The 19668-nt window shown below is 54.1% G+C and overlaps 6 protein-coding genes across 6 annotated transcripts; 4 read left to right on the top strand and 2 right to left on the bottom strand.

Annotated features, from left to right (window-relative positions):
* Positions 1-1380: 1380 nt before the first annotated feature.
* Positions 1381-4286, top strand: CPAR01_01358 (uncharacterized protein; the record flags this gene model as incomplete). The annotated part of the gene is made up of 3 exons (XM_060485647.1): positions 1381-1816; positions 1870-2073; positions 2125-4286. The coding sequence occupies 3 exons, from the start codon at positions 1381-1383 to the stop codon at positions 4284-4286; spliced, it is 2802 nt and encodes a 933-aa protein (XP_060356504.1).
* Positions 4287-5601: 1315 nt separating this feature from the next.
* Positions 5602-5929, bottom strand: CPAR01_01357 (uncharacterized protein; the record flags this gene model as incomplete). The annotated part of the gene is made up of 2 exons (XM_060485646.1): positions 5602-5790; positions 5831-5929. 2 exons carry the CDS (start codon positions 5927-5929, stop codon positions 5602-5604), a joined length of 288 nt encoding a protein of 95 aa, XP_060356503.1.
* Positions 5930-8915: 2986 nt separating this feature from the next.
* CPAR01_01356 (uncharacterized protein) lies at positions 8916-10181 on the top strand (the record flags this gene model as incomplete). Its single annotated transcript, XM_060485645.1, has 1 exon — positions 8916-10181. One exon carries the CDS (start codon positions 8916-8918, stop codon positions 10179-10181), a length of 1266 nt encoding a protein of 421 aa, XP_060356502.1.
* A 2609-nt stretch (positions 10182-12790) lies between these two features.
* CPAR01_01355 (cyclophilin type peptidyl-prolyl cis-trans isomerase/CLD) lies at positions 12791-14468 on the bottom strand (the record flags this gene model as incomplete). The annotated part of the gene is made up of 5 exons (XM_060485644.1): positions 12791-12991; positions 13082-13219; positions 13345-13490; positions 14001-14026; positions 14431-14468. The coding sequence occupies 5 exons, from the start codon at positions 14466-14468 to the stop codon at positions 12791-12793; spliced, it is 549 nt and encodes a 182-aa protein (XP_060356501.1).
* A 2809-nt stretch (positions 14469-17277) lies between these two features.
* On the top strand, positions 17278-18110 carry CPAR01_01354 (uncharacterized protein; the record flags this gene model as incomplete). Its single annotated transcript, XM_060485643.1, has 2 exons — positions 17278-17315; positions 17366-18110. The coding sequence occupies 2 exons, from the start codon at positions 17278-17280 to the stop codon at positions 18108-18110; spliced, it is 783 nt and encodes a 260-aa protein (XP_060356500.1).
* Positions 18111-18183: 73 nt separating this feature from the next.
* Positions 18184-19009, top strand: CPAR01_01353 (uncharacterized protein; the record flags this gene model as incomplete). The annotated part of the gene is made up of 3 exons (XM_060485642.1): positions 18184-18489; positions 18546-18828; positions 18897-19009. The coding sequence occupies 3 exons, from the start codon at positions 18184-18186 to the stop codon at positions 19007-19009; spliced, it is 702 nt and encodes a 233-aa protein (XP_060356499.1).
* Positions 19010-19668: the final 659 nt, after the last annotated feature.

The following is a 19668-nucleotide window of genomic DNA, read 5'->3' as shown; positions in this document are numbered from 1 at the left end:
CTGTCAAGTCATGTTAGTCAAATTCGGGTCATACAACGTCGCTGGACTTGCCAATAGAATCACCCTCCTCCCTTATCCTCCTCTGGCAGGCACGGCTCCAGCCCTGTGCTTCCTACTATACTGTTCACTAACGTCCTGCCTTCTCTTTCGCTCTGCTTCCCTCACCCTGGCTAGTTTCTCTCGGAGCCTGATACGACTTAGTCTGCCGGAGCTTCCTGTCTGCACCTCTCCATATCCTCTCTGAAGCTCGTGCTCAGATTAACTTCCCTCTCTCTCTCACTGCCCCGCCATCCCTTCCTTCACCCAGACCACATTCCCGCTTCAGCAGTGCTGACCAGCGCCGTCCAAAAAGGGATCTTCCCTTCACCCCGCTCAGAGGGTCCAGTACGCAGGAGTCGGGATAATCTGGAGCCTCGAGCGGGGCTCACAGGCACATGTTCTGTATCTACTGTCCCAAGGAGGACAGGGCCCTTAGACTAGGAGGAGTCCACAGGCATACCCGGGGAATGGATGAGGAGGACGATGAAGCAGAGGGCTAAGAAGGGGGGCGTGTGTTGGCCCTCGATCTGGAACCTGGGGTGCCAAACGAAAATTCGAAAGCTCTCTCTTGCTCTGTCAGTCCCGTCTATCGCCGTCTCCTTCGCCCGGTAGACTACGGTGTTGAGGGTGTGTCTGTCGAACGATATTGAACCTTCCCTCGCCTCCTCTCTTTTCAGACTTTGGAGCGGGTGTACCTGGCTTCAGGAACTTATATTGACGTACGTCCCATGCCAGTGTCATTCCTTTCAACTTCCCCAAGCCTTCTCTCCATCTTCCAACATCCTTACTTTTCTTTTGCTTGATCCAAACACTCAAGCATAGGAAAGGCACGTGTGGCTCGCCCGCCTTTCTCAAACCAGTTTCTCGAGCTGCGGAATTCAGACACACGCTCATTTTACTTTGCTGTTTGTTTCCTAATCGGAAAACACCATCTTTTACACTCACTTCGCCATCATTCCTCTCCCGCTCTCTCAGCCCTTCTCCCGAGGACATACCACGAGGAATCTTGACCCCGGAGCATATCACACGGAGAACAAGCGCCCTTTTGCACTCCTTCACTTAGCAACAAAACCCATGCCCGCCCCGTCACGGAATTCCTGAAGAGTCATTCCTTTCACCTACGTCTTTTGCCTCTCAGCTATCTTCCATTCTTTCACTCAGGGGTTCCGTGCTTGTCAAGGAATCCTTTTACAATCCAGTTGAAGTCTCTACTCTCCTCGTGGGGTAGAGAGAAAGAACGGACCAAGGTCGACGCATCAACCAGTCCCATACCAGTCCTCCGCAAGGACTATCTCCAGAAACACAAAGGAAAGAAGATTGCTTCCAGAGGAAGCAGACCTGATGATGATGGAGCACCCGCGCCCTGTGCTTCCCTCTCAACGCTACTCCCCTTCCCCAGTCTACAGCTACGATAGCAGACGATGCACACCGACTGGGCGGCAGCCGTTGAGGGAGTCGACGGGCAATGTCCAGTCCGCCGGCTCTCACTTGGGAAGCCTCGCATCGTCGTGCCGCAATAGCCCACTTGGGCTCTTCTCACCGAGCCTGACGAGCATACCCACTCCACCTATCGTACCATCCCAGGCTGGCTCTACCTACAGGAGCAGCAACAGCCTGAGAAGGCCTGATGCTCTCCACATGGCCAGAAGGGCACGACATGACATCAACCCCATCTACTATGCCCCCGAGTTCCGGCCTTACCGGGACAAGCAAGACCAAAAGGATCCCAACGAGAAGCAGATCTGGCCTCGTGTATTGGAAGATGCCTTCCTTGACTGTAAGTCACATTCACTTGAGCAGCTTGAAGTCCCTTCTGACATGGCATCTTAGCACTGCTCATCATCCCGCATATGGGTAGAAAGAAGTACAGCATGCAGGGCAAGCAGTTTGGGCGTAACATGCTCATCAGCGAGTACCTGTGGATCGCGTACTGCTGCAGCTTGCAGCCAGGACAAAAGGCAGAGGAAAGAAAGAGAAAGCAAGTCTCCAGCCACATTCAAGTGGTTAAGAAGATGTTTGAGAAGCACCGATGCTGTAAGTTCGGGTTGCCTGTCTGCTTTAGAGACTTGAGCTAACACATTTCAGACCACTTCTTTTTCGTCAAGGACCCTGACAAAAGCGAGGCCCGTCTCAAGGACAACATGGAGATTGCCTCCTTCAAGGACAACCCAGTCCTGGTCGCCCTCGCCGAGGGTCGTCTTCCAGACGTGCGCCCCAATTACGAGTACTTTGCCCAGATTCTTGCCATGGACTCCCTTGTCGTCATGAGGCCCAAGACTGCTTGGATCTTCGTCGCTTCCTCCAACGTTAGGATGGAAGAGAACGGAGACGCCTACGACCAACACGGCAAGCCTCTCGACCCTGACTACTACCCCCACTTGGAGAAGAACATGCACAAGGAAGACGGTCTTTCCAGAGGCCTCAACGGCAGCGTTCTCCTGCACGAGTACAACCGCGAATTGGCACAGAAGGAATCCGCAGCTGTCACTGAGATGTCTCAGGAATGGGAGGCCAAGTTTCCTCCCTTGCACAAGTCACTCGAGCACGCCATCCAGGACAACAAGTGGCTTGACATCTTGGAGATGACCGTCACGCTCGAAATTCATCCTCGCAGCAACTTCCCCGCCGGATCTGAGCTCAACGGCTTCGTTGAGCTGAGCATTTCCCAGCCCGCACTCCAGAACCATCGCTGGAAGTGCGTCACCAAGCTGGCGCGGCCCGAGGAGCTCCGCCGAGCCGAGAACGAGCCCTGCATCATTGAGCAAACGAGCGAGGTCGGCGTGCAGTACACGCACCGTCCCGGATGCCAGGAGAGCAAGTTCGAGTGCGACTGCCGCAGCCGTCCCAGACAGGACGTCCGCGTGCCCTTCCCCGCGGCCGAGTGGGCTAGCATCCTGAGCACGTGCGCCGGCTACCTCGAGCCCGTCGACAACAAGAACAAAATCGAGGACGATGAAGAGAGAGCCAAGGCCGCGGAAGACGCCGCCCTCGAGGCCGAGCGTACCACGGCAGAGCTGATCCAGCAGGTCGGCATGTTCCAGGAGCTGTGGTCTGCCCCGCCCGACAACTCTGACCGCCGCAACTGGGTGCGCCGCGGTATCATTCTCTGGAAGTTCCGCACGATCCATGCCTTTGACGACAAGTGGAACCCCATCTTTGAGAAGCCTGCGCCGCAGAAGGGCAGGAAGCCCGCCGAGGAGGACGGCGAAGACCAGAGCTCATCATCCCGACGGGGAAGCCGCTCAAAGCGCGTCTTCAACCCTCCCGGCACGACCTGGCGCTTCCTCACGGCTCTGGACCCCGTCTCCTCGGCACATCAGCAGAATGTCTGCGTTAACCCGGCATCTGGCCCGGGCCGGGAGATGCTCATGGCACCGACACCCCCCTACTCTCACCACCTCGCTGCCGTCATGAACGACAACATGAGCAATGCTTGGGAGTCCGTCACCATGCCTGGCCAGCTGCCAAGCCTGGCATCCACCGGAACACTTGGGCTCATGGAACCCTACTCACATGGACTCGCAACGCCTCCACCAAGTGCCTCTCTCAACTCGTCGTACGCAAGTAGCTACGATGGCAGTCATGAGCTGGCCGGCGGGCCGCACCACCATCACCACCAGCTTGACCTCTTTACCGCCGCGGCCTGCACTAGCTCCATGGACAACCAGGCCATCGTCGCCGACATGTCATCTGCTGCTCCCGACCCGTACCTCTCGGCGACTGCAGGCATTCAAGTTTCAAGCGGTGTACCTGTCGGCGTCTACGACGAGGGCGAGGTCGAGGGCATCCACGACTGGGACACGACGACATCGTCCTTCCATGGCCTCCACCAGTGGAATGGCTGGAGCGAGGCGGCGTCAGACCCAAAGACGCAGCAGTGGCATAACGAGAACCACCGCAGCGCGGCGGCCAACTCCAACCTCTGGGCCGAGAGCAAGGACCACCATACATGGAACCAGCAGCCCTGGGCCCAGGCCGTCTCGGCAGTCGCTGCCGTGGCCGGCACAGACGGCAGATCCGGATGGTCACCAGTCGACCAACAGCGCAGCAGCGGACTGCCCTCGCTGGATCAACTCACCCCGCTCAAGTCGTTGACGGGCAGCAGGAAGAGGGCGCGCTCCAACAGCCTCGACATGGAGAACAGGGAGAACTACCCCGCATCATCGATCCAGAAGCTGGTGCACCATCGAGCGCCGGCAGCTGTGATGGACGAGGCTGGTGGTCACGGACACCGGAACTGGGAGTGAAACTTCACACTCGGCCGAGCTGTACAGACGGGAAAGGGAAAGGGGAATACAGCATGTTTCCGGGAGATGTGTGCCCTGCTTGCTTGCGCGTATGTTGCAAAACTGGAGAGGAGTAATCTCGCATGCAGCGGCATCTGAGCAGAGGTGAAAAAAGGGATAGTGTACTTTTGCGCGGGAGTTTATGTTCTTGACTTTAGGGTGGGATGGAATGATTGACGGCCGACTCATGTGTGAAACGCCTATAAAGGCTCCTCTTGAATGGAATAGGGGCAGAGAAAAAAACATGTTGCAATATGCTAGAAAGAACAGCAACTTTTGATACCAATAATCACGTCTTGTTATTACCAGAGTTTTTAGTAAGGAGAAAGAAACGGAACTTGTTACTCTCACTTGGTCCCTCGGCAGAATATGAAAACAGAAATTGCTTCGGTTCCCACATCACGGTTACATTGGTCCGACAAGAGACGTATTGTTTCTCCTGTCATCCTTCATGCCCGCCAAACGTTGGTGTTGGGACGAGCGAGTGGTTCAGAGAGCTTCGCTGGAGTGATGAGATGAAACGCTCAAGAAAAGTGGCAAGCCTGCCTGCTTGCTTGCCTGCCTGGTGTTCGTCGAAGGGGGGGTCACCTTTGGTGGGTATTCTCTTCCTCTTCTTTTTTTCTTTTTTCATCAGCGTTTGAGGTGATGGAAGCTTAAAAAGATCAGATGATCCTCTGTTGCCAAGACTTATGTTTTGTGAGACGCTGCCAAATTGTGGTTGCTCCGTTTCTTCGGTTTGCCTTTTGTCGCAAACTCGACGGAGCTCTCGGTGCGGGTTCGTAGTCGTAGTCGTCGTCAACATCGTCCCTGTCCTCGTCACCAGTGCCGCCCGGACGTTACGGCAATAATAATAACTCCCCCTTCCCCGGCCTCGCCAGGAGGATTCAGTAGCGCGAGTGGATCGTGGGAGTTTGATGTTTCATTCCAAGCAAGAGAACGAGATTGCGGAGCAGGAGAAGCGAGTGGAGGTGTGCACGTGGAGACCTACCCATCGCATCGTGCGAAAAATGTGAGTGCTCAGAACCAGGAGATGGAGCGAGAGAGAGAGAGAGAGAGGATGAGGGCGATCAGTGAGAAAAAAGAGCGGAGGATGTTCGCAGGGGTTCTTCTTTTCTTAGGATGGGACGGACGAGGGTTTGCGGGTGCATGGTCTGAACAACGTGGACGGCAGGCGCAGGTGAAACGCTGCATGTCTGAACGTTGGTGACCGAGGTGTGTGATATCGCGAACAGTGGCAAAAGACGGGAAATAGGGGGTTGGTAAGTCTGGTGAGTTTTCAAGATAATCGCCCGTTCGAGCTGCCGTCTTGAGGAAGAATTGAAGTCGAAAGATTCATCAATTGCGTGACAAAGAATCTCGGCGGTTGAGCAAGCGCTGTCAAGTTGAGCCTCAGCATACTCAGCCACGATTGGACTGGACTGAAGCCGTTCGCCGAGATCTCGCGCCCGCCGCCCGCGGCGGGCTGCTAGCGGTGGAGCAGAAAAAGAAAGGACCGGGATGCGCACAGACGATGAGACAAGACGAATTCTGAATTCCCACCAGCGAGGAGGATCCAATTGTTGATATGCCGGGGTTTGGCTTGCAGATTGACGGCTCCGGGGCATTGAGCTCGGAGGCGTAGGTGACAATCTCTCGACAATTGAGATGGGGTTGGTCTAAGCGGATGAGAAAGCAGGACTGGAAATACCATGAACAACTCTTACTTTCCAACTTCTGTGCGGTCGCCGACTCTTGCTTGCTGTTAGTCTTCGTCTACTCTGACGGTTAACCCGAACACCGATTGCCAGAGCAAAGAAGAGACGTGGCAAACCGAGCCACGAACAGTGAAAACGGAGCAAAAGACTGGAAACGAAGGCCCGGTCAGGTATTCGTTGTTCATCGCGTGCTGCGTGCTGTGTACTCCGTAGGGGCCACTGGTCCGTGTTTCGAGTCTCGTTGCATTTTGCTCTTCTAGACGCCGTCCAGACGTCCAAGCTTGTGCTTCCCTGACATCCGTAGACGGCGGTCCATTGCGCTTGCCTAGACTTCGGTCCGTCTGGAATGAAAGGTGGTGACCCGGGTCGTGGTGTCCGATGCCCATAACTGTCGACTATTGCCACCGCTCATTAAGATCCCTGATGTGGGATTTTGGAGTAGGTCGGTGCTCCAAGGTGGGTTGGAATCTTGTATATTCGCGACTCCGTCCGCGGCAAAAGAGACCAGGGTGCTTGGCGCAAGGAGTACATTTTGCGAAGCATTTGCATTTCTGATTTGGCATCAAGTAAGCTGCCATGGAACACTGGTCAGTTTAGTTGCGTGGACAGACGGCAGTGGGAACTTGGCTTTTTTTGTTCACTTCCTTGCCTGTTCCATTCCTGGATCCATCTTCGTCGACCGTCTGGCGGCAGTCTGCGCCAACGGTGGCCAATCGAGTAGATTACCAGGCCCTTGTGTCCGGCGGCGGCGCGGCAAGGCCAAACAGGAAAGGAGAAAAGAGGCTGAGCCAATCTTACGGTGGCCAGCCATGTATTCGTGGACGACACGCGAAATAAGCAAGGAAAAAAGAGAAAATGGCCGGCGGGAATGGCCTCGGCGCGTTGAAGGTGGAACAAGCAGAGAGAAGCAAGTGGTGGTCTGGGTGCCAATTTTGGTAGGCGCCGTAAGTTGCAGAGCGGCAGAGGTGCTAGCTGCCAGTCAAAGTGGTGGTGGACCCTTGCGTCTGGAGCTCGCTTACTTCGGGCAGGGGTCGCATGGGCCTGGTTGACTGGATGAGGTGCATCGCGACTCGCAGGACGGTCAGGACCTTCTGGACTCTCTACAAGAGGAGTGCGAGCCCCTTGTTCCAGATTTTGCTGTGAAGCATGGGGTTCAAAGTCTCTCGGCCATACGTTTTGGCCTGCAGAGATACATGTTTCGTCGTTCGCTGCCCATCCCTGGCTACAAGGACCGTGGCGCCTAAACCAAGATCGGTGCAACCCCACGAGCGTCGGTACCTTACAGCGGGAGAGCAGCGCCGATTGGTACTTATTGCCCCAAACTTCCAAAGGTACCTGCCTGTAGGTAGAGAGCCCCGCTCGCGTGCAGGTTAGTGCAGACCATCTCCCGTTAAGTGCCCACCGCCCGACCCGACGTCTCCCCGACCTTGATGCGGATGCCATACACACTACATGCCTTGTCGTGACTACCGTGACTACCTTGCCTTGCCTTCAACCTTGAGACCTGTGCGCCAAGAAGTCCACTTCAACCTCCGCCGTTCCTTGTCAAACATCAACCTTGGCTACTTTGGCGCATCGTGCTTGACTGGCGCCCAGTACCTCGCATCAGAAACATGCGCTCTTCTTCGTCCCATACCTGGCCCCATCCGACCCTATGGCCGGCCCCGGTACACGACCGGTATCGTTCGCTCTTTGGCCAGATGCCCAGAATCCCCCTGTCCGAGTGCCCATCCCGTCCTCCACCGTTATCGTTTTAGATCGCGACTCCCACGATGCGCCGCATGGGTGTTTGCCTGTCATTCGGGTACCCATCCTGCGTCGATCACGACCCTCGTCCACGGGTTGAGCAGCCAGAAGGGAAAGCATGAGTCTAGATGCGTGTAGGGATATCCAGGCCATGGAAGGCGGCAGACATGGCCCATGGGTGACAGACAGACGTGATATTAAACCAGCCCGGCCTCTCATCCCGAAATGGCCTTGTGGTCTTCACCTCACCTCACCTCCTCATCCACCAAACGCCCTTCCTCCTCGGGATTCGCAAAAGAACGTGGAAACAATCGCATTGTTTCCCTTCTTCCCTTGAGGCCCATTCTCAGACCACCCTAATTTCCGTGGAGTTCATTGTACGCGCTTGAGGCAGGCAGGCACCTTCCTTTATTCGTTTTATTGTTCCTTCCTCCCGGACCGAGTCGACTGTTCGATCCTTCCTCGCCTTTTCAACAACCTCACAGCTTACAACGCCGCCCCACTTTAACCGAGATATCAATCTTTGACCTCGACCATCGCCGCATGTAGCACGACAAGGCCTTGTTATTCTTCTTTTTCTTTCGCCTTCTATTCTTGACTCAGCTGGTATCTGACTGCGCCGGACGTCTTTAATTGTGAATACAAATTTACGTGTGTAAACAAACAAACTTCTTGGTCTCGTTCAGTCCTGCCACGCCAGTCAACAACCTGATTCACCGAGAATTCAAGAATCCGCGTACATAAAAACAACCTCGAGGCGGCCCAGTCATCGATCTCAAACTTTCACATCAGTCATAACATTACAACTTCGACTCTTCTGGAAGACTCGAAAACTCTGCGCTCCTTCCTGCCAAACGATATCTCAGCCCGCCGCACCTGGTTTGTTCTCCTCCCGTCCTTCTTCCAGCTCATACATACGCAAACTCTAACTCATCTTTTTCATCCAGACACACACTCGATCCTTTTTTGATTTCGTCAAATTCCTCACCACTATTCACTTTCCTCACTTTCCCTTTGGAATCGCTCACGAGTCCACCAAATTCTTCCCTACTTTTGCGCTCCGCGAGTATCAAAAGCTTCATCACTTGAGTATCCCATTCACAAGAATATTCACTTCTTTCTCTTCGCAATCATATCCCAAGAATTCACCATGGTTCGCGTCAACTCCTTCGCCATGGCTGTCGCCGCCATCATCGGTGTCCCTATGGTCGAGTCTCACACCTGGGTCGAGCAGCTCAACCGCGTCGCTGCCAACGGTACTCTCGTTGGTCCTGATGGCTTTTCCAATGGCTGGGCTGGTCGTCTCAACGGCTTCGACGACGAGCGGTACACTATGCGCATTCCCGGAAAGGGCTTCAATCTCTGCGAGAAGTCCATGCCCGGTAGCCAGCCTGCAGAGTTCCCGTCCTTGACTGCTGCTCCTGGCGACTTCGTTTCTCTTCGCTACCAGGAGAATGGCCATGTCACTAAGCCGACCACCCCCGAGAACAAGCCCCTCAACCGCGGCACTGTCTTCATCTACGGCACCACCCAGCCCAAGTCTAACCCTAGCGTCTTCGACATTCACCGCCAGTGGACTGCTGACGGCAAGGGTGGCGATGGCACTGGTCGCCTCCTGGCAACTCGCAACTACGACGATGGCCAGTGTTACCAGGTCAACGATTCGCCCATCTCACAGGAGCGTCAGGGTGCCGCTGTGCATGAATCCCTTCAACCCATGGGCGTCAACATTTGGTGCCAGACGGCCTTCCAGCTCCCTGAGGATCTGGCCCAGAACTCAGAGTATTCCGTCTACTGGGTCTGGACTTGGCCTACTCTCAAGCCGGGTGTCGTCGCTGAGTCCACGAACGGCCAGTTTGCCGACTTCCCTGTCGGCTTCACGGACGACAAGCGCGCTGCTACCTCTGAGGATATCGAGACGCCTGAGCTCTACTCTAGCTGCTCTGTTATCAAGGTTCAGGGTGAGAAGCTTGTGCCCGGTGCCAAGGCTTCCTCGAACTCCAACAAGGCTACCAACGATCTGTCTGCCTTCACGTTCCCCGAGGAGACGGATTACAACTTCAACGCTATCAAGGACCAGCTTGCCAACCCCTTCCAGGTCAGCGTCGACGGCCAGGCTGCCCCTGTCAACTCAGCCCCCAGCAATGGTACTCACAGCAGCACTCCGGCCGCTACTCGCACTCCGACTCCCACCGTTCCTTCTGGAGTCGCCCAGAGCACCAACAAGGCTCGAGTTCTCACTGTCTCTGCTCCTGCTATGACTCTGTACTCATTCCTTACTGTCACTCTCGATGCCCAGACTCCCGCTCCGACTCCCACCAGCGGTCAACAGTCTGCTGAGGCCAGCGTCACCCCCTTCCTCCACGGCCGTCATGTCAGAGGTAGAGACTCTTGGAACTTCGGCCAGGGCAACTAAGCTGTTGGGGACCCACGTCGCGCAAGCATTCTGAGGGACATACATCGTCTACTGGGCCATGCGCAACACGATTCGACTTTTTCTAGTTCGACAATTTCTTTCTTTCTTTTCTTTCAGTGCTATTCTTCAACAATACCCAGCATTACCATACCACTCTCTTGGAGTTTGGGCTCTCTTTTCGGTATCGCCAAAGTCATACAGTACATACATTCGGTTACAGGCATCACGTTCTCTTCAACTTTCCGGCATCAACGGCAACGGGAATTGGACAAAGGGTCATGAACAGGAGTATCACGGTCGACATTTCGAATTTCTGAGCATTGCCCCAGGTGGACAGGACGGGGCAGGGTCTTTTTCTTTCGTTCTTTCTTGATGACCCAGGCATATAACCGGAACGGCATTTCCGGTCGGCGTTGGAGGATAAAGGATGATACCAACTTCTTTCTTCTTTCAGTTGCCTCAATATTCTGAGGCCATTTCTTTGTCATCAGGGAGGGTTTGTCTCCCAAGAGTTTTCAAGTCTCCCCCATGGGTATATGGGAGGAAAGGCTTCCAAACTGGTTCGCAATTTTCTCAAGGCCTCACTTACACCTTTTCTACCCATTTCGATGTTCGGACTTCACGTCTCCCCTTCTGGTTGGGCGGCTCGATGCTGCACTTAAGAGACATGATACGGATTGGCGGAATGGGGTTATGGATTAGATGATGGAAGGGAGGCAAACACACGAAAAACAAGTAGTCATGGAACGCAGAGGCTATAGTGCTCGCCTGGAGGGTGGTAGTACCATGGAAGCCAGTTCACACACTTTTTCGTTGCACTTCTCGGTGACTCGCATGACATGATTTCAAGGTTCGACACAGCCATCATGTGGACTTGTATGACCGACCTCTTTGACCAACCTTGATGCTGTTCAGCTCACTCACCGACGCTGTTCAGTCCACCCACCCACTCCATATAGACCAGTCGCTTTCATCGGTTGGGGCCGTGTTCAAGACTAGTCATCTTTGCCAGCACATAGTATCCTCAGCTTGATATGACCTCAACTGCTAGATATCTCTTGAATTGAACAGGAAGACTGTGGTGCCAAACATGTGTTCGATGTAAGCGTTCTGTGTCATGGGCAGCGTTCTTGCGTGGAAAGGGCCTTGATACACCCAGAATCTTCCAAGTAGCCAAGCATAGACTAGTTGATATCGTAGTCATGGCTCCTATCAGAGCAAAAGCCATCATGCACAGTCTGAATCCGCTCTGGCAGTGACTGAGCTGTTCACGAGGCTGAAGTACAGGTAAGGCTGCCCAAAACCCTCAACAGCTCTCCAGGCAGCCGCCACCCACATCGCACCTTCCCGTCCACGTCCAACCACAACAACAACAACAAACCTTCATCCCATACCTTGACGGGACGGACACCCATTATTCTCCCTCAAATCGCCTACCAACCCACCAAGGGTCTATAGGGCGCCTCAATTCCATCCTCGTCACCAGCACAGCAGGCGCCCCCCTAGGTCGGGGGGTCAGGTCAAACTGTGGCGTAGGTGGTGGAATGGTTAATGGTCACCAAATTATTCACGCCAACCAGCCTACTCGACGACAGGCTCAGCGCATACCCGAGTTCGAATCCCAGCATGAGCACCAAGAGATGTAGCCCCCAGTTCAGCACCGGGGGGGTGAACTCTTTTGACTTTTTGGATGACTTGAGTATTGGGGTATGATGAAGGATGACGGTAGGCTTGAAAGTTGATATAGGAGGCCTCTTTCAATATAGGAGCTTTCCGTCTTCATTATATACAGAAGCATCATCGTTTCTCATAGAAACCCCAAGAGGGTCGGGCGTGAAGGGTTGTGGGAGTAAGCCACTCATATCTAAGTGCCTCATGACTTATTGCCAAAGTTCTGCGAGAATGAAATGGTGTTTATCATTCCTTGCGGTAACACTCAAGTTTAGGAAATGGTTGTCTGTAATTATTTCGATCGACCACGCTTGTCAGCATCCCGCCCAGCCTCCAACCGCCCACTCGTCCTTCCGAGCGCGCTGGCTGGGCGCTCAAGCTTATGATGAGGTTTGCCACAACTTTTTGAGCATTCAGATACCCAGCCAGACGTCAACCAAACATAAACTCCATCAAGTGCCGACGACGGGTCAAGAAAAAGTCGTGTTCAACTACCTCTAAGCGGCGTCACAGATGAGACAGAGCCATAGGCAGTTGTTGTCTTCTCACTCCTCGTGTTCTCCATATCAGGAGAGAGGAGATAAGGTAACGTCCAGCGTGAACCAGGGACAAGTTGAAGACGAGGAGCAGGCACGATTTCAAGTATTCATGACACGAGGCGTCTCTCATTGACTACGGGGGTTTTGGGCCTTGAACCAGATCAAGTCAACTTGCTAGGTGAACATGTGGACCCAGCGAGCGAGTCGGATATCATCCTATCCCTCTTTCGTCTCACATACGGGAGCTTCCTCGCTCCAGACTCCATGTATCACGAGCCAGAACGTGCGTTCTGATGCTACAGCCTCACAAGGCGGGCAGTAAGACCACCCAAACTATATGTCTTCATTCACCCCGCCTCGCAGCCCATCACCTCGGGATCTTATCAATAAGTACCATCCTCACATCTCACCGCACTGCGCGATGACAACGTCCTGGTTCGGCTGGTCCTTTCCGCGGTACCCCGTCTTGGTGGCCTCCATCATCTTGACAATGTCCATACCGTCGACGACCTTGCCAAAGACGACGTGCTTGTTGTCCAGGAAGGGCGTCGGGACGGTGGTGATGAAGAACTGGGAGCCGTTTGTGTTGGGTCCGGCGTTCTGATGGCATTGTTAGTCTAAGTATCATCGCCAATTTCGTCGCGTTGCAGCGAGTTGGTGTCAAATTCGGAAAGTAGGTTCTTGACGTACAGCCATGGAGAGCAGACCGGGCTGGTCGTGCTTCAGATTGAAGTTCTCATCGGCGAACTTGGAGGTGCCGTAGATGCATACCGAGCCGGTACCGTCGCCATTCAGGAAGTCGCCGCCCTGGCACATGAAGCCTTGAATCTGTAAGACATTGTCCGTCAGCCGTTGCACCGTTGTCAACTATCTTCACATGACCTTCCCCCTTCAGTGTCCGGTCCGGAGATTGAGTAAGATGGCTGGCAGTGTTACGTAGAAAGATAACTCACGATACGATGGAACTTAGAGGCCTTGTAGCCTTGCGGACGACCCCGAGCATCCTTGGACTCGCCGGTGCAGAACTGACGAAAGTTCTCGGCTGTCTTGGGGACTACATCCTTGAAGAGCTCGAACGTGATGCGGCCGAGTGGTTCACCTAGAGACAATACCGAAGAAGCGTTAGAGAGAAATAGTGCAAGTCAAAGGATGGATGGTAAAGACATATTCCCAGACTTTGGGGCTTTGGAAATGACGGCCGGGCAGATTCGTAGACCGAGAGATCAGGGCCACACCGAAGAGCCGAAGCACACCAGCAGCTCGGAGCCCCGGAGCCGGGATTGCCTGAGCCGCGATGTTCAACTGCCGGTGGTAGCGTCTTTGTGGCCAGGAGGGGACAAGTTCCAAGTCCAAGACCCTGGACCCATCTGGACAACGACAACCTAGCTCGTTCGTGGACAAGAGTGCCCAGCATGTAAGGCAGAACCTTGCGGGGACCCGTCTCTCTCGGCATATGCACACGTGCACAATGCCTGCGAATAGCTTCGTGGCCCCAAGACTTCAAGAGGCCAAGGACGACAGAACAGTCCATGAGACTCGTCCCCCAAGCACCCCGGCCAAGACATGAGGAAAAATTGAGCCCCCCGACGGCGAAAAATTTAATACATACCACCAAGTGTGATATCGAAAAAGACCCTATTGACGCAGGCTTCTGTATTAGCTCACTTCCTTGTACAACTCAAATCAAAAAAGGGTGAAGACTAAATCACTCTCGGGGTAGTGGACTGCCACCGGCTCCCGTGTACTTGTTCACATATCAGCGCAATAGGTGCTGGCTTTCCCACCTCTACCATTGAAGCTCGAGAGGCTGTTGAGGAGGGTGTGGACGCCGAGGGCTCAGCCACCGCCACCGCTTCGAGATGACTGCAGCCCCTCCCCTCTCAGAATCTCTAGGCTAGGTGTTGGCGAGAAGCGGTGAAAGGCACAGCGAGGCGTGAGTGGGATGAGAGATGGAAAGGCGGATTTGGATATCCACCGAGAATGCCGCGCGCGCGGTAAGGGGTTCTTGAGAGAAGAAAGAGGAATAAACTTAGACTTACAGCGGGTTGCCGGATTCCGGGAGCTTCGTGGGAGGCATGGCTGGGGGTGGTTTTGGGGGTGGTAATCTAGCCGTAGGTCGGTCGTGTGGGAACGGGGATAAGGAAACAAACGAAAGGGGAAAAAAAGGTAGACTCGGCCCCAGCTGCAGCTGTTTCTCTTCCGTGGACGCCGGCGGGGTAGCGGGCTAAGGTATGTTGAAAGGCGGGGGGGGAGTTGTTGAGACTTGGAAGCCAGGCGGTGGATGAATTCGATATCCAAGAACTAACGGTATGGATTACGGGAAACTTCTGTCAATCCACGCCGAGGATTCGTAGGCCCGCACCTGTCCTGCACCTATGTGGGGCCGCCCAGCCAGTCCAAAGTGCGGAGGGCAACGCACGCACCTGAGCCGAGTTGTCGGAACCCGGGCAGAATAAACCTTCCATCGGTTCTTTTGGAAGAGAACTCCGCCGACGACAACGACGACGACGCTACACTACCTTGGGTACTCCGTACTCCTCCAAATCTTGGCACCTCAGCTTTCCTGCCCAGCTCTCCCGGGCGACTGGATGGGGATTGTCAGCGACATGGAGACCCCAGCCCGCTGGTGCGGAGGCACCTACCCAAACGGGCCAAAAACGAGGCTTTACTTGTCCTCCGGGGTATCGGGTTGCTGGCAAAATGCCTCAAATGCAGCGAACATGCAAGCCACACTGAACCCGAACTCCGCATCAGAGGGACGTTCTTTACGCGTATCATGCGGTCCATCGTTGTGTTTGGAGATGCAGTGATCAGCTTGCAACGGCTTCCGAGTACCGTCTTGCTTGAACCTCCGAGGATAGTGGCCGCGCCTCGACCGATTTGCAAGACAAGCTGACCGTCATATTATCAACATTGGTGCTCTAGGGCGTACTCTCCTGTTGCTCTCATCCAATAGAAACAAACCGCTGGACTGTCACAAAGGTATCATCTTCCATTGACTCGGCCGATTCTATAACGATCCTGCCGCATGGGCAGTGGATAAGGTTTTATGCACCGGCTTCGATGTGTAAATCATCCCAACAATCCATTGTATGAGGACCCTTCATGCGTCACAGATTTGCCCAGACCAGCAAGCCAAGGGGCTCTCCATGCAAGTTCGATTTCCAGGGAAGCACAGGGATTACTGGCGATCGATGATCTTGGTTAGAGAAGGAATGACCAAGTTGGAGGCTGAGTACCTCGAGAACCCCAAAGATGTTCTCCCCTCTGTCCCCATAGGCTAAGAAACAATTCGGGATGGTCAGAACGAGCGCTCGCGCCTTATCAACAACAGCGGTTGACTTTGAAAGACAATATCAGATCCACTCCAGATGCCGGTGACATTTCATCACACTGAGTTCGCAACGTTCAAAAGACAGGCTTCTTTACAGAAGCCTAAACCATCTCTGAAGAGACTAGGAGCGATTGCTCACGGAGCAACCTATCCCCCCGTCGCGCGAGGGACTCCATCCGCCTCATGTAAGCTGCCACATCGTAAGTATTGTCCAGATCTCGAGCCGAACCCCAAAAATCAAGACAACGATCACGAAGACTAATCGTCAAGTCATGGGCAACAATGCTGAATGTATGGTCATACGAGACACCGCGAGAAAAAGGAAAATAGCACAGAGTTCCCTCGTTTGCTGCATCACGCCATAAACAGGAAACATGATGGGGGAATTATCAACCCACCCACCCGTAGCTGTAGTACATCCTGAAAACTTTAGCTTCAACCATGATAGACGAGCTGACCGCTTGGTGCATCGCAGGCTGACTTGGCTAGGTAAGTACCAGTTTGAAATAGCGAAGAAGTTGAAGCTCGATGCCTGGGTTCATTTGGAACCATTCGTGTTCGTTCTCATGTAGAGAGACGTAGGAAGCAATGCAGAGCCATCACGGCAAGATGATTAGCCCATTCGTCAAGCAGACATCAAGCCTCCTTTAAATCAAGGCATGCTTGACCAAACCTCCCCAGGACAGAGAAGCGGATATCCTCTTACATCCGAATCGCAGCCTATGCCAGTGTAAGCTCCATGTGCGCCTCATCGCCAGCAATCTTCACAACCCTCGCCATCACGCTCGACTCAGAACGTCGGCTTCATTCAGCTAGAAAGACCGAGTTATGAAATCCGGTGGGGTTCACCACCACCACCGTCGAGATTCGTCCACCAGCTCAAAGTAACCTGTACATCTAAAGAAACGCCGTTACTGCATGCAGCAGACTTGACGGCGGGGGTCATTGCGCCGAGAGAACGCGGCGAGATGAGCCGAGATTCTCTCTCTTCCCCTTCACCGATGCCCAGCAGAAACGAAAAGGGAGGGTTTTGGAGAGTATGCCAAACCCCACGGTTGCTTTTTCAAACCGGCCACACACACAAACACATACACCCCGGACCGGTAAAATTCTTGGATGAGCCGTCTCCCGATCGGCCGTCGTCCGTGCCGAGGCCGGGGGTCGCCGAAGATATAGTAGCCTTCCCCGGGGTGGGCTGTCCGCTGACGGCTGTCAAAGTGTGTCAATCTGACAAGGGAAACACAATATTGGAAAAAGGAAAAGAGGGAAAAAAAGACCCGTGCAGCCCCAAATTCATGGGCGACAGGGACCCCCGGGAGGGAACTTGACTCAGGATCGCCGTGGATGAATCCGTACCTGGCAAGGGCACGCGAGACAAGACCGGTTCGGCATACAAAAATCCTCGTGAGGTCGTGCGCTAATATTGGAAAGCATATTCCGTACGCAGTAGAGGGAGAACAAGAACAGCAATATATTAAGCTTCTTCAACTAAAAAGAAATATAGGGAGAGAAAGCTTGATGTTGTCGCACTTGAAACAATAGATCAGCCACAATGGGCTACCTGGGCGCTCAGCCTTCATGCTTCCTCTGGTAATTAGAATTCCAACGGTCAAGGGGGTAGATAGAAGTTCGCGAACCAGCAAGTGGTCTACCGAAACCAGACTGTTCGACCGCTCGAGCAGCTGTTCTGATGAATCCTCAATTCGTGGATGGGCACCGCAGCCCCACGCAAACCGTCCATATGTCATTGGTCGCGTGGTTTTCTCCTTGCTCTGCTGCCCTTACCTCGCATCTTACATAACCCACCGCGGCCAGAGGTCCTCTCGAATCGGAGCGAACATCGCGCAGAGAACCCCGCGTCTTTTGGCTGCACTACAGCTGCAGCTCCAGCTGAAGCCCGGGGTTGAAAGTGAGGAGAAGCCCCCCGTACCCGTACTCCAAGGGTACCAAATGCAGAAGGCCGCGTCACGGAATTCGGGTTTAACAGAAGATAGTCTACTTTTGCCAAATGCCCAGCCCCTCTTGGCTGAGGCTTGGGGGCTACGAGAGTGGATGAGGACACCAAACTCGACGATATTGGAGAGAATCGTTGCCCCTCTCCAAGTTTCCCGCGGCGCCAGCCTTCGCGCACATATGCCGCATCGCGACGACCGCGTGGAAAGTCTGGAATGCTCGGAACGCTACCAGGCACTTGGGTTTTCGCCGTGGACGATTTGGGGGAGATTTGAATTGCTCGCCGGAAATCGAACTGATCGACGGGAGCGAACTGAAGCGTCTGACAGGCTGGCGTTAGCAACAAGCCCCATCAAGGACGGCTTTCCTCTTTGCCTTGCTGCCGTGGTGCGTCTGCCGCATCGCCGTTATCGCGAGCCAACCAACTCGTAGGCGAAAAAAAGTCCAGACTCCCCCCGGATGGCGCGGCGTTGAAGATCGACAGCACCAGAGCAGGGTGGAGCGGATGAAGAGGGGGCCGGGCTCAGACGACAAAGCAGCCTGTCGTTCCATAGAAAATGATCTCATGGAATGCTGGCGATCCAATAGTAGGCTCAGGTCTCGTTGTGATTCGCGAAAACAGGACTTTTCGACTTTCACACTCCCGAGGGCCTCACACATTAGGGGCCTGTATATTTTGTTTCGGGCGCGGTTCGTTACCACTCGATCCACGCATGGCCCGCTGACAGGTCACCCACGATACGAGTCTATCAATACGGAACCAAATCGCTTTGCTAACAAGCAGAGGACTGCAGTTGTAGCTTGTAGCCAGGTACGTCGTAGACACACCGCACATGATCACCAAATGTAAATGCCGATGTTCAGTAGTGGCTGGGGGGCGACTGGGAGATATTGGAGGCGTGGAATGCGATCTGGGATCGGCAAGCCTTCTTTCAACGTTCAATGGCGTGTCTGCACAGCCCTGCGCCAGCTGTTTTCCGGGGATTGAAAGTCAAATCGATGATGACCTTGATGACAAAAGAATATCCTCATTCCTGCGCGGCGAAGATAAGCATCTGGCCCCCGCGAAAATTGTGGCCTTACAACATGACCACCGAGTTACGAGACAACTCGTGCCGCCCACTCGCAACGAAAGCGGGCAGGCGAATTAGTTTGTGTTCTCGTTGGCGCCATAAAGCGCGGGAAGGAAAGGAAAACTAAGTCAGATGGCCCCCAAAGACAGACCTAGATATGCGGCTCGGAAGGCTCCGGGGTTGAACGTCGAAATCCGCAAGACCCGGAAGCAAAAGGTTATGGCGTGGTTGTTGCCGGCGGCCAGGGCAATCCGATGAATTTCATTCCGACAGCGAGGGGCATCTACTGATCCGTCTGCAACACCCCGGGTCCGATAGAAGTTGATCGACATTATTCTGCCGCGGATGCTTTGATGGCATGATCCCAGTTGCACACACAGGCTCTGTTAACAGCCGCCCCGCGTACCAGCCTTCCAGCTTTCGAGCCTCTTGAGGGTAGGGTAAAATTTCCCTCATAGACGTGGAGAGTAGGCTGTGATATCTTTCTAGTGAACCATAGAAACTTGGCTTACAGCGGGCGTTCTGTTGTAATTTGGGGTGCAGACGTGTTCGAAGCGACCGCAACCATACTGCATCGTAGGCTTGAGTTTTCGATGGAAGCTTGAAAGCCCAGAATATTCGGTATACAAACACGCTGCAGACGAAGACCGGGAATGTTCTGGTTTGGTCGGGAGCCAAGCCGTTTTCGTCGCCGTCATCAATGGCGGGGATAAGTTGGTGTGTCCGGATTTGACGGCACTCACCTTCGGTCAGCGTCATTAGTCGAAGCAGCCCCCATTGGAGCGGGCCAGTATCCCCAGACGCACTGTGAAAAGACTATTTCCTCGTACTGTTGTCCTGTTAGTCACGGATCAATCGGCTTGTCTTTGCGCGTGTTTCCTCAGTCGAGACAGCTTGATACAATTCCGAAGAAGCGA

Source organism: Colletotrichum paranaense (genome assembly GCF_030867605.1).
Source record: "Colletotrichum paranaense strain IMI 384185 chromosome Unknown Scaffold_1.1, whole genome shotgun sequence".
In the NCBI taxonomy this organism is placed as follows: Eukaryota; Fungi; Ascomycota; class Sordariomycetes; order Glomerellales; family Glomerellaceae; genus Colletotrichum; species Colletotrichum paranaense.
The sequence above is the reverse complement of the archived record's forward strand: the minus strand, read 5'-3'. Positions and strand labels throughout refer to the sequence as shown.